The sequence below is a fragment of the Apis florea genome, unplaced genomic scaffold (assembly GCF_048593485.1).
Source record: "Apis florea isolate Af1SG1 unplaced genomic scaffold, ASM4859348v1 contig_3081_pilon, whole genome shotgun sequence".
Lineage (NCBI taxonomy): Eukaryota > Metazoa > Arthropoda > Insecta > Hymenoptera > Apidae > Apis > Apis florea.
The window spans coordinates 2389380-2403152 of NW_028256703.1; the positions used below are offsets into that span (position 1 = coordinate 2389380).

At 45.1% G+C, this 13773-nt stretch overlaps 1 protein-coding gene across 8 annotated transcripts in view; it reads left to right on the forward strand.

The window, feature by feature from the left end:
* sei (potassium voltage-gated channel seizure) overlaps positions 1–13773 on the forward strand; it is a 104587-nt gene that overhangs the window by 41547 nt on the left and 49267 nt on the right. For 7 of the 8 annotated variants that reach the window (XM_086908997.1, XM_086908999.1, XM_086909000.1 and 4 more), the window contains exons 5-8: positions 2045–2231; positions 3289–3457; positions 6645–6769; positions 6885–6965. In XM_086908997.1, the coding sequence (XP_086765123.1) occupies positions 2045–2231; positions 3289–3457; positions 6645–6769; positions 6885–6965 (562 nt within the window). Of the gene's footprint in view, positions 1–2044; positions 2232–3288; positions 3458–4697; positions 4767–6644; positions 6770–6884; positions 6966–13773 lie in introns of all 8 variants that reach the window. The other variant, XM_086909001.1, reaches the window with a different exon arrangement.

Sequence of the window (13773 nt, forward strand, 5' to 3'; positions counted from 1 at the left end):
AATCGTTCTGTCAACACGGGGGAATCGATGTCAGGGTTGGTCGGTGAACAAAATGGACAAAATCTGACGCTATCCCTCGCGCGAAAGTAAAACGTCGGATCTGGAGGGAGGAAAGGAGATGAAGCGGAGGCGTTCGACGTTCCATTTGTTCCAACTTTTCTCTTTCTCTCGACGAATGTGAAATCGCGTTGCGCAACCGAGCGAAATAAACATCGGCCGAGGATCTAAAATTGCGAGGATCCGGTAAATAATCTCTTAAGATAATTCAAACAAGCGTGGCGAGGCAACGTCAGTCAACTTTTGACGAGGCAATCGGTTCGCCCGCCTTTGATGTGCCACATTTTTCTTTCTCTCCAACGCACGGAACAAACAGTCGTGACACGAAGACTCGCGACTTCCTCTAACGGAATTAACGGCCGTATCCATCCCCTCGGCGCATACAAATGGCTGTTGCGGTTCTGGAGAGAGAGAGAGAGAGAGAGAGAGTTGATTCGTTCCACCCTCGTGAAATATGCACGCCAACGGATCACGTATCGTTACGGGGAAAGGAAAAAGAGGGAAAAAGAGAGAGTTCCGCGCGAGGGAAATTCTCATTACGCGTTCGAAATGGTTGGAAATGTTCCAAACGAAACTACCCTGAACTTGTCCCCGCTGTGAACAACCAGAGAGCCAATACAACCAGCTCTCCCATTTTCGAATGGAGGTTGGAATCGGCGAAATTTTTCCAGACGCCGGGTCGATACACGCCGCCGGAATTTCCGACGAATTAAGCGCGCCCCTTCCGGGTTGACGCGGCCACGCTGTTTCGTTCCCTGCAATCGGATCCGCCCAATTATCGGAGACGTTGCATTTCCTCCGTTCGATGAACGAATCGCGTTTCAACTTTGTCGAGGAAGTGTTTGAAATCGAGGAACGGAAACGGAGGATTTCGAAACGATTTCGAAATTTCAAAGAGCAGCGAAAGAAGAAGTTTGGCCACGAAAACGTTGTTGTTTTCCCTCCTTCCTAGCTTCCTAGAGGAGGCCACGTTGACGCACCGGTTAACAAAACAAAGTGCACAGTTTGTTTAAGTTGTCGCTTATGCCTTGTGTTTTCCCCCCCGGTTTGTGTGTATCGCGCTGCGCCCCGTCAATTTTCGTATCGATTGCCAAGTCTGACCTAACACTGACACACTTCACTCGCCGCAAGTCTGACCTCTGTCACGGTATCGATCGTAATCTCACGATTTCTACGATTCATAGAAGTTCCCTAGTAGAACACTTTCGCCATTTTCGAAGGCAGACAAATTTATTATTCTTTGATGGGGCGAGTAGAGCCACGATACGACGCGACGATGCTCGTCGAAACGATCGTTAAACGTCGAAGGGGAAGGAGAGATCGAGCGAGGAGAGATGGAAACGGTCGCTTTTCACCGACTGCAACGCGTTGTTTCTTTTTTCGGGGGGGAGGGGGGCGAGGAGGAGGAAAGGGAAGGCAAGAATACACGTCGAGGTGGAACACTCGATTTCAGAATCGCGTTATTTCCCTTTCTTCTTGGTAGAATTTCTTGGAAATATATCGGTGTAGGAGGAATTCGAGGAGGTATTTGCTCGGAGGTATTTTTGCGATTAAAGAATAGGGATATCGTTGGATCGATTCGTTAATAAGAATCTAAGGGGGAAATTACTGTTAACTGGGTACATAAAGAATGGAAATTTCGAAGGACGTTTAGACCACGTTCTCTCCCCTTCCCTCTCGCTGATGAAAATCGAAGTTGGAGAACTACGTGAGTGGGATACACGCTTCGATTTTGTTATCACTTTGGAGAGCTGGCGTAGCTTTGAGGGATGAATATATTCGAATATATTCTATTTCGGTGGATTCTATGCTCGATAAAGTTTCTCTCGTTTCGTAAAGTTTTTCTTTTTTTTTTTCTTTTATATCGGACAAAGAAATTATCCACTCCGTGCAACGAAAAGGTATTTCTGGTATCTTTTAATGGTTAATCGAGCGATCGAGCTCGTGCTCCATTCGTCTAATGGAAGGATTCGTCTGTATTTTCCAGCCCACTAACATGTGGTTCACCTACAATGATGGAATCTTGGGGTCCTGGGAGGACTGGCACACCCCCGCCTGCTCTTCCACCCCCTCCACCTGGGGGCAACAACGGTGGTGCAACGTCTGCAGCAACCGCAACCGTTGCACAGCCCAGCACGACCGCGCCGATTGCCAGCCCGGAAGGGGTGAGCGACGTAAGTGGAAAAACCAATGACAAGACAATTTTCAATTTCAAATATTCGCGTTACGAAAATTATTTCTCTTCCGTCTCTTTCATCAATCTTATTCGCGAATATTATTCTTAAATTTACCCTCAAATTCGTTACGAAGCAATCATCGAATTGTCGGAAGGAGGAGGAGGCAGGGGGAAAGAAAAGAAAAGAAAAATCGTTTCCCCGGGCAGGGAACGTATCGAGAGGAAATCGAAATTCGTTGGAAACAATACGCTCGAAACGCAAGGTTGCCGTGCAAAGGTCGGAGCTAATGGCGCATACCTAAACCGGGGCGCGTGTGGAGAGGGCGAATGAAACGAGCCGTCGCGCCAACTCCTTCCACGTCCGTTTCAATTTCACAAGCGTCCATCCAACGGTGGGAGGGGAGGGACGTTGGTCGCGCCATCGAACCGTGCTAACTGAATCGCGGGGATCCTCCTCCATTCCCACGATACGTTTCCGCATCACACGATACGCTTCTGCCTCCTTCACCTTCATTATTCATCCTCGTCCTCCACGCTCCCTCCCCCCGCTTTTTATCAAAATTTTTATTATCGAACGTTCGAACTTGACTCGTTCGAACGCGATGAAAGGAATGAAAAAGAGAAATGCACGCGCGCGGTGCACAATACGAGGCGAGCCTTAGCCTTAAACCGTGCCCTCAACCCCCAAGGCCCCCGCCACGGGGCTTGAATTCAGCGTGATCGCGTGCACCCGCTTCAAAACACGTCCGGTATCGATCGATGGTCGCAGGAGTGTACGCGATGCTAACGATATTCAAGCCAGGTTGTCACGTGAAACAACGGAAGTCCGAGTCAAGGGTAGAGCTTGGACACGGTAGAGCTATCTACGGTGACCGACTCTCTCTTTTTTTTTGTATATATTACGTGTATGTATGTATGTATATATATATATATATATATATATACACGATCGTTGGAAAAATTCGATCTCGCGATTAAATAAGTCGAGTTCGTTCCTACGATTTTCCATTCGTCTCTTCCATTTTTTCTTTCTCTTTCCATTCGCTCTTTTCCAGGTCTCCCAAAAGTCTGGAATTTGGGAGGGGGGGAACTTCTCGGCGGCTGGTGGCGCGGAGGGACCTTCCCGAAGCGTGTCGCACGCGGCGAGCTTGGACGCGATCTCGAGGAGGGCGGTGAAACCGGAAACGGCGAGGGTTCCGTGTCGCAGCCTCACCTGCAGCGTTTGTAAGTAGCTGAACATTACCCTCCCCCTCCCCCCTACCCTACCTCCCGATTGCTCGTTCGCTCGTTCTCTGTTTTCAGTTTCTCTTTCTTTCTTTTCCGCCCTCGCTCCCTCTCCCTGTTTCTCTCTCTTCTCTCTCTCTCTCTCTCTCTCTCTCTCACTCTCTGTCTCGGTATTACTCCTATATTGGTATTGCCTACGTTGAGTTACTACGTGAGCTCGAGCTTTTTCTTCGAGCTTTGGATGGAACGACGGCTTTTCTTTCTTTTTTCTTTTTCTTCTTTTTTTATACAAATGACGGTCGATGACGTTTCTTTTCTTTCAAGCGTTATTCGCCCCGCCCAACCCCTATCCTCCTGTGAACGACACGGGACGAGAGGGGGAGGGGAGGGTTCGCTTTCGAGCCACGATCACGATCGTGGCCGCGACCGAGATCGTGGGGGACGGGAGAGCGTAGATATATATATATACGTCTCGCTCGTTTCTCGCTTTCGCGCAGAGAACGCTCGTGTGTGTGTGTGTGTGTGTGTGTGTGTTTGTTTGTTTGCGTGTAAACGCCTCGAATGCGGATGTAGCTATTGCGGCGAAATTGCAATTAATGCAATGTACAACGTAACAGTGTCGCATGCGATGTTCCCTACTCCGTGCGACTGTTGACAGATAGCGGCCGTGCGTGAGCGGTGGGCTCGCGACCGGTGGCAAGCTTTCGTCGCGTGACGAAGTTTGTCACGAAGCTTCTTCGCGGATCGAATCTGCATACAACGGAACGTACGTAAAGGGAATGATAATCGTCTCGTTGCGAGAGTAGTAGTAGTAAAATTTTCTTTATCTTTACGAAACTTTTCGTCGAATGTTTACAAATGATCGGATTGGAAGAGGAAAAGAGAAAAGATTAAAGCTCGCTATCCGTCAACTGTCAGCCGAGAAAAGCCGAGAAGTCGAAAGAACGCGTTCGCGTGCCTCGGTAAAACGGCGCGAGTTGGCGCTCGTTGACCGAGCGCAACCCCCTGTTACCAACCCTCTAAGCGAGCCGCGTTATCCATCGATCGATAACCCCCCTCCCCCCCCTCCCTCCTTTTTTGAATCCTCCGATTAAAGGCGCGATTAATTATCCCACCTGGCCCCACCCTCATTCGGATCAGGCGTGACCCTCGTGAAAACAAATATTAAAAAAAAAAAAAAAAAAAAAAAAAAAAAAAGAAAATCCAAAACAACAGTGAAACAACAGTGAACGTATTTTAGTAGCGGGCCGAGGGAGCGAACACGTCACCCTCGAGCGGCGACCAGCGACAGTCGATAATCTCACGGAAGGTAAAACAGGATGGTGCAGCCCGTCTGCCACCCCTTTTCGTTTTTTCTTTTTAACCGACCGAGCGCCGGCGAGTTTGCACCCCCTTTTACAACTTACCAAGCGCTTGCGGCTTTTCTTTTTTTGGTCATGAGCTTTTTCCACAGATAACGTAACCGTTGTCCGATTCAGCTTTCATAGGCCTTGTTTTCTATATTCTGCCTCCATTATGTATTATTATACATACATATATATATATGTATCGCTCTTATTTACACTCGTTTACATTCTCTCTGTATCCACTTCACACTCGTGAACTTCTCTCTCTCTCTCTCTCTCTCTCTCTCTCCTTTCGTCTTTTTCTTTCTTTAGCAACGCATCACCTTCCAATCTTCATCCCTCTTTCTTCCTCCTCCCCATTTCTCTCTCTCTCTCTCTCTCTCGTATACTATTTGTATACCGTTTACAAGACGAGCACCGTAGCATCGCTCGGTCAGCCATTTTGTACTCCCATCGCGAAGGGAAAATTGTCTGAAATCTGAAAAAATTTGCGCGGAGGATGGCTTCGTGATGATTATCCGGAGAGAATCCATGGAGTACGGAAGGCTGATCGAAGCATGGGAGCTAACTTGAACTTGTTAATTACGCTTTTTTATCACGCGATGGGGCAAAAGAAATTGGCTGAATTTCTCTTTTTTTTTTCTTTCCTTTTCTTTTCTATTTACACGGCTTTCTTCTCTTCATCCTCTCTTTCTTTTCCATTCAAACGAATTATATCCGGTTCGATTTCCGGATAATAAGATATTATATCGGGGACGGTCTCGAGAAGGGAGATTACAATCGCGTCATTGTACAAATCATCGCGTTAGAATAAAGATTTCCCATGCTTCCCTGTCTTCATGTATATCTATATAACACTTATGTATACATACATACATATACATTATATATATATATATGTATATATAAATATTATAAATATATATATATATATATACACATATCATCTTGCAGAAAGTAGAAATTATCGCATTGTCATCTCTATGAATAATTACACGGTCTTTTTTACAATTAAACGATCTTTCTTTCACAGGTATGCAGCTTTTAGTGCAGAATTGACTTAACCCAATAACGAACACACTATTTATAACGCTTTTAGATCGAGATATAGGCTCGGTTGTTTCGTTTTCCTTATTCTTCTTTCTTTTCATTTTAATTTTCTTCTTGTTCCACGAATATACCTACACCGTACGTAGGCTCTTTTCCACCACTCTCTTCTTTTACCTTTTCTCTTTTTTTCTCTTTCTACTCAGTAATGAAACCTTTCGTTGGTAAAACCGTTATTTTTTTTGTAAAATAAATAGACGACAATTTATCTATCATTCGAGATTTATATCTGTGTGCTTACTATTTTGACCGTATTTTAGAATAGTGGTTGTAACTGATTTGATTAGCAAGACAGACTTTGTTCAGGCGTTAACATCGACAAGATCGAGCCTTTCTCTTTCAAATTCTCTACGGTATCAATTTTTTCTTAGACGTCGATCAATCGATCGATTTTTCTTTCTTCTTCTTTCTTCTTCTCCTTTTTTTTTCTTTCTCTTACGCCTCGAAAGCTTCGACAAACCAGAAAAAAGAAAAGAAAAAAAAAAAAAAGATTGCATTGTGAAGTTGTTTGGCAAATTGTTATACGCGCGAACATACAGATTAGTTACGCCAGATCAAATCACCGTTACCGTAATCATTTTTTCCGAGACACCGTTGGATTTAGTTTTGATTTGAATCGAGCCTGTATTTCACACAGTATAGTTTTGACAATAGGATAACGAGATATATCGTGAAATATATACGATAACATCCTCGTCTGAGTCCCGTCTGACGCCGATATTCTGTGTTTCTAGCAACTAAACATTCGAAAATCTTTCCCGGCGTCGCGTCCGAAAGTGACTTGCAAAAATGGCGGATGTCCAAAGACCGGAAGTCGCCATCCCTCAGCCAGATGGGGCCAGATTCCATCAAACACAAAGTAAGTGCCGAAAAAACTACCGATCCGATCTTCTATCGGATTCGGCTTGTTAATTCTAAAAAAAAAAAAAAAAAAGGATGGTCGATCTTGATGCTTCGTTTTCGCGTTTTTGCAGTTCTCCTTGCAGGACAACGGGTCCGCGAAATACTTCCAAGGAGCGATGCACACGTCGAACATGGGAGAAAAGGTAGCCCAGGTAAGCCACGATTTCCAATGGGATTTCCCTCGATCGTCTCGATGGTCGGATTTTAGTTTGGAAAACACGCGTTGGGCGAAAGTCAGCAGCCTACGAGATGGCGCGAATCTACGTGCAAACCTTGGTACTTTTGGCCGAGGAGGGGGAACATTCTCGTTAGACCAATTCGTTTTTCGACTTTTAACAACGTCACGTTATCTTGGGGGACTTTTTTTGGGAGGGGAAAAGAAAAATTCCGATCCAGAGAAAAAAAATTTCTTCGCCGTCGCGTTCTTTGATTTCTCTCCTTCTTTTTTCTTTTTCCTCCTCTTGTCCTTCTTGAATTCTTGACACGAGGCGGCAAAAATATCGTTCCTCGAGAAAACTTTTGATTCCTTTGGAAGGAAGTTTTGCATTGGATAGGAGAATTTTCCTCGTAAGGGAAATGTTTCTTCTTCGAAAGTAAATCTTTTTTTTTTAACGGTTCGAAAGAGAAGACGAAATGGGGGTTTTCTTATCCGAGTTCGACTCGATTCAGGGAAAGATGAAATCAGTCGTGTCTTTAACAAAGCGATCCAAGTTTCGAAGTAATCGTCTCAGAACGCGAAGCCTTTATAACCTTTTGTGTTTCGACGCTTGTTTCCTCGTCTTGCAAATTGTTTTCCAGTAAGCTCCTTTATTAACGCTGAATATCTTCGAAAGTTTAGCGTTATTCGGTTTATTTCTCCTCTATTCCGTGACCTCGTTTGATCGACATGCACCACCACGTCCATTTCCCAGGAACACTTGTCCGGCATATTTCATCTCGCATCACTGAAAACGGAAGATCTCCATATTCGTCGATCGAGATCGTTCCGCCAATGAAATTTCCACGGAGAAAGATCCTTGTCCTCCTTTATCCTCCGACGAGAAAAAGAAAAATATAATCTTTCCCAATTCTACGAGATATGGAAATATCGATCCGCTCGAAAACGAGCGGGCGAATCCGTTTGAAGGAACGCGTCGTGGTGGGGCAGGGGATGGTATAAATAGCGAAAAGATAATGTTGGATTGTCCATCTATCCATCTGCCAAGAAATTTCATTTCTCGGAGACGAAAGAAAAGAGACGAAGAATTCTATGTAGGTCATTTAAAAATGCGCTCATGTACCACCCTTGCATTGTTTTATCGATCACAATGTGCAATGCATATATTACCTTTCGTACCATCCTCCCACCTGTTCTCCCCTGACAAACATCTATATTTATTCTTCGCCAGTGAAGGAATGAATATTTTATGACACACCAAACGTGTTACGTGTTATTTCAAAAAAGAAAGACAAAAAAAAAAAAAAAGAAAAATGCAATAGCGGAACACAAGTTATTTTTCCTTGGAAAAATACTGACCCAGTATCGCTATTTATAGTTTCTAGGTCTCGTAGAGGAGCGATACAGTTGTTTCGAACGAAATTCACAGCATTGTTGCCAATCATGTGGCAGAGTGGTAGGACGTTTATCATGACACCCCGTGGTAACGCGGCCCCGGCTGGCGCCAATCAGTCTGCGCCGCAGTCGCCGGGGGCGGGAATACCCCGCACACCCTGGATTTCCACAAATTGGTGCCGATTTTGTGCCGTATAATACCGAGCCTTCTCCAAAAATTCCCCGTCTCGCCAAATTTCTTCCCTCCGTCCTTGGTGGGAACAATTTCACGTGTAAAAAGAGGGAACGTGTAAAAAATATCTCGATCATTGATTTCGATCTCTTGCCGAGGTAAGAGAATTTAAATTGAAAAACAAACGACACGAGAAGATGGAATCTCTCGTTCTTAAAAATTAAAATCGTGAAAATGGTGATGTCGTTCGAAATCATTCTGTCCGTCTTGATTGATTATTCCAATCGAAACGACGACCGAATCGTATAAAAATCGATACCACGCGACGACAGGTTGCCGAATAATTTATAACTCTCGAGGAGGGAGAGGGTAAGAAGAGTTGACTCTCCCCGGTGAAGAAAGATTTCCGTCGGCGACGGGAACAAGTGGCGGCATATACTTTGCTCTCGTCATTGCTTTTCTCCTCGGCCCGAGGATCGTATGGATGGATGGTGAGAAGCCCACTTGATCGGTCCTCCTCCTCCGCCGGGGAGACCGCCGGCCTTTAAACATTTTCCTTGTTTGAAATAGCGGCGATGCCTCGTAGCCGACACGCTTATCGACTTGTAGAGGGTCAAATGTCGTCTCGAGACTTTCAACTGGTCGTGGAGAAAGAGCTCGTTCGACACGAATAACGCGTTTGGCACGTATTTACAAGCACGTGTTAAAGTGATAAACTTGATTGACCCGTTTATACAGATCGTGAAAATAGAGCAAACACTCGATGTTTCGATGATTTTCGAGGGGGACAGGATTTCGATGGATAGATACATGTTATATATATATATAATGGTTTAAGCTAATTTCACAACGTTACGATCGAATCGACATCGAATCTTTCCATCGGATCATCCCCTTAACCGAGTTTCACAAAATTTTTTCGTGCATACGAAACTGGGGGAAACTTCGTAATCGATACGATATGGCCGCAGTTACGGCAATTTTGTCTTTGCTTTGCGACGAGAGAGAGAAGAATTTTTCATTGATAAAAGATGGAATAAACGCCTCGAATAATTTGAAAAACGTTACGTTTCAAGCAGAGCAATTACCAAACGAATAGTTTTCTCCATCTTTCTTTCTCCCACTACAAATACGGAAAAGAGGAATATTTCAGTTTTTCGTTCGCAAACCGTTGGAACAATCGTTGAACAGCCGTTTCCTCGAAATCGCTTCCCACTTTATCGGCTCGATGATATTTTTAATGGTATCAATTTGTCGTCGCGATACTTTCCTCCGTGAATCTTTGATCCGATCGATGCGCTCTTTCTCGTCGAGACGAAATGCGGGCAACAGAATGGTTTTTCCCCCTCGACATTCGATCGGTCAAGCTCATCATCGTTGCACCCAAGCTATTTACATCGAAGCCGACGATATCGATAACCGATACCGCGCCCCTCGTCACAGGCCTCGAGCAACGTTGTTGCCACGATCGTCGCGGAAACTATTACGCTGGATTAAAGACACGCCTATTGTTGGCCGCCGACAAACGGTTGCCCACGATCTTCTTCGATAACCAACGAAGAAACAATTTGTAAAATTATTCGTAAAATACCCTCCCCTCGAGTCTAAGACGAAAGTTTAAGGCGAAATTTTAAGACGATCCCGAAAGTTTAAGACGATCGCGATTCTATCAATCGTCGATTTGTTCGATGATATTTTTCTCTTCTCGTTTTTAAAGGAGGGAAGAGATTTTTTTTCTATTATCGTATGTTTTTTTTTGAATTTGAGATTCGGGAGATTGGTTCGGATGATCGCAAAGATTGTTTGAAAAAAAAAAGGGTAAATTGTTCGATCGAATCGTGTATTTTGTGCACAAGATTTCGCACAAGAAAAATATTATTACACGGTTCGTTACGTTGAATAATCGAAGCGTGTGATGGGGTAATCGCGTTTCTTTGTAAAAAATAACCCCTTAAACCGCGTTTGTTATCTCTGAACCGTAAAAAATTGTCCGCGAAATTTAAAATTTAAAAGGATTAATTAACTGGAGATTAATTATCGTGTAATTACATCACTCTGAACAAAGATCGTCTCGTTAAAGCGACGAGTGACAACGTCGAATATTGCCGTGTAATAGCAACGAGGCGAGAGCCAATCCTTGAATCAAAGGAAAAAAGATGTTCCTTCGAATCCAAACAGTGGAACGAACGCTGCATTGATCAGACGACGGATATATACATAACACTCTTCCGAAAACAATAAAAAAAAACAGTATCCCATAGAATAATAAAAATTATTGTTCCAAAATGAAAAGAAACAAAAAAAAAAAAAGGAAAAATTTGCTGTGGCAAATTCGCAACGAAGAGAAAAGACACCAATCTATATTAAGATCTCCAAGCATCGCTGGCCAGAACGACAAGGAATCTTCGATAAAACGAATATCCCAATATCCAAGAGAAGAAGCAGCAGCGGAGAAAGAAGGAGGGGAAAGGGAGAGAAAAAAGAAAGAAAAGAAAGAAAGAGGAGGAGAAACGAAAGAAGAGCAAGGAGGTAAAAGAGAGAAAGAGAGAGAGAAGGCGATCCCGGAAGAAAGAACGAGCGAAGCGCGAGGGTAAAAGGGACGGCGATACACCGAGGAGCGGTGTAAAAGAGAGGGCGTATATAGCGTTGATCGAAGAGAGAGAGAGAGCGAGCGAGAGGGAGCGATGGGGAGTGTGGAAGGTGCGCTGGAGGGAAAGGAGGGGTGGTTGGCAGAGGCTCGCCGATAGAAGGCGCTATTGTCAGTGTCGCAGTATCCCCCGTCCTGCCCGGCAGGTTACACCGTCGCCACTCCGTCCACATCGTCCCTGAAGGAGCGCAGAGAGCACATGTAAACGGTGAATAAGACTGAAAAAAGGCCGGGCTGCGCGTGTCACCACGATCGAAGCGTTCGCGGCCGTTCATCGTATTCTCGTCCAACGAATGGGGGATGGCGCGCGTTTCATTCCCCGATGCGAGCGAAAAAGGGAGAATGGATCGAGGGAGGGTCGAGGAAAACAGAGAGCGAGAGCGAGAGAGAGAGGGGGGGTGAGGGAGAGAGAGATGAGAGAGAGAGAGAGAGAGAGAGAGAGAGAGAAATTCACGCGGAAGATTATCGAGTGGTGTGCAGCAGGGACGGTTAATCCGATCGGTTGGATCGCGTTTGATCGATGACAGACTCGGAAAGAAAATCGTGTCGAGTTACGTGGCGAGTTGTCAACCCCTCGGTCGAGCCACGGAGGGGAGGGGAGGGAGAGGAGGAAGGACGGTGTCGGGCACAAATCGCACAACTCTTCGCTCAGTGTCATCCTCCGGATTGGACGTTTGTTGAGTTGAGATAGGTCGTGATCATCGATCGATTCGTACGGAACGAGGAAGGGTAAATTCGGAGGTTGAAGCGTACAAGGTGGAACGAACGAATTCGTTCGCGTCCTCGATCGTGTTGTGTCTATTGTGTCTATCATTCTCGAAAAGTTTTATTTTTTCTTTTTTTTTTTTTTTTTTTCTATAGTATATCCGCGTTCGAGGGGTCGTAGACAAGGCTAGCCTAAAGTTCGAACCGCGCGTGTCCCTGTCAAGATTCAAGACAAGTTTCGACGTAAGTTGAAAGTGAAAATTGATCGTCGATCGATTGGATTTCATCGGTTGGATCGAACGTTATTCGCGTTTACCTCGTTTACCTTGGAGCAAGATAGTTTGGCAAGCTCCAGCTAATCGCGAGACCATCCCCCCACGTGCTTGGAGCGTTCGCGTAACAGTACTCGATCGGTGCTCGAGCTAACAAAATGGCGGTAATTTCCCGTTAGTTGGACCAAAGTTTGCCAGCCGAGGATATCCTTGGCCCGATGAAGTGGTCCAAGGTAAATCGGGTCGATGCAAAGGGAACGCCACGGATTTCGGATCATGGTCTATCTATGGCGAAGAATCGATGACCGAGCATAGAGTTATCGGTACGGTTAACTAGGCTTATCGCTCTCCTGTCGCCTGATTCCAGATCTATCGAACTTTATCGCGATCGAATCGATTTGACCGACGCGTGACAATTCGATCGAGCGAAAATCGAAGAATTTCAAAATCTTCCACACCCGTATCCGAGAATACGATGAAATTTCTCTGTGGTCCGATTGTGGTCTTCTCACCCCGTTCAAATTCAAGGAGGGTGTAGGATTTAAAATGGCCGCGCCCAGGATGGAAAGGCGGAAATGTAGGGCAAGATGGGAAGGACACGAGTCGAACGAGTTCTCGGCCGATACTCGCCCTAACGAGGATGCTAAATAGGATCGGAGGGAGGGGAGGAGAGTCGTGGTGCGCGCACATGTATAGAATGTCGCGGAGGACACACGCGAAATGCCATCCGTGGAGAAGGAAGGAAGGAAGGAAGGAAGGAAGGTTTCCGCTTTCCTTTCGTGGATAAAATCAATGCCCTCGATCGCGAAGCGCGGGCCACCTGCCAAAATATATCTCGACCCAGAAGACACCTTGGTAACCGAAGCCAGATATGCGATCGGGGTGGGTGGAAAAATGTTTCTCTTTTGTGTGTCCTCCGCCCACGATCCGTGCATTCAAATAATCGAGAAACGGGGTACAGTGGTGGTCGAGCCTTATATAAGTTGCACCTGGATCGGTTAGAAGTCGAGCAACTCGTTGGTTGACAGTGGTGTCGAACGTAGTCGAGTAGACGGTCAGTCGAATCCCGCGCTTAGACCCGGATGGTGGATCGAATTTTTAATTTTTGAAGATAGAAACGCTTTCCGAATACGCTTTTGGTGAATATTTTTCTTCGAACTTTTATGTTCGATTATCCTTTCTTCTTCTTTTTTTTTTTTTCTTTTCAAGTGGTTTCTCTTAAATTTTAAAAGCGCGTTGTCTCGTCACGATAGAGAATGGCAGCTTTGTTACGCGTGACACGAAATATCGCACAAGGTTAACACGAGTTTTCGAAAAATCGATAGGACGCTGCATCCCTCGTGGAAACGACTCGATCGAATCCGCCTATAGCCATTTCAAACATTTATTCCTTCCACGTCAATTATTATTCCATCAATCTCAATGCTCGAGTACTTACATTATATATATATAAAAATCATTATTCGCTTTAAATTACGCGCATCGTCCAAGCATTCGTACCTGTTCGAACCACTTCCATCCCCCCTTCCATCGATCATTTCAAAAAACATTCTCGAACGAACAACAAGATCGAGCGATGCATTATTTCGTCATTTCACCGATATCGATTGCG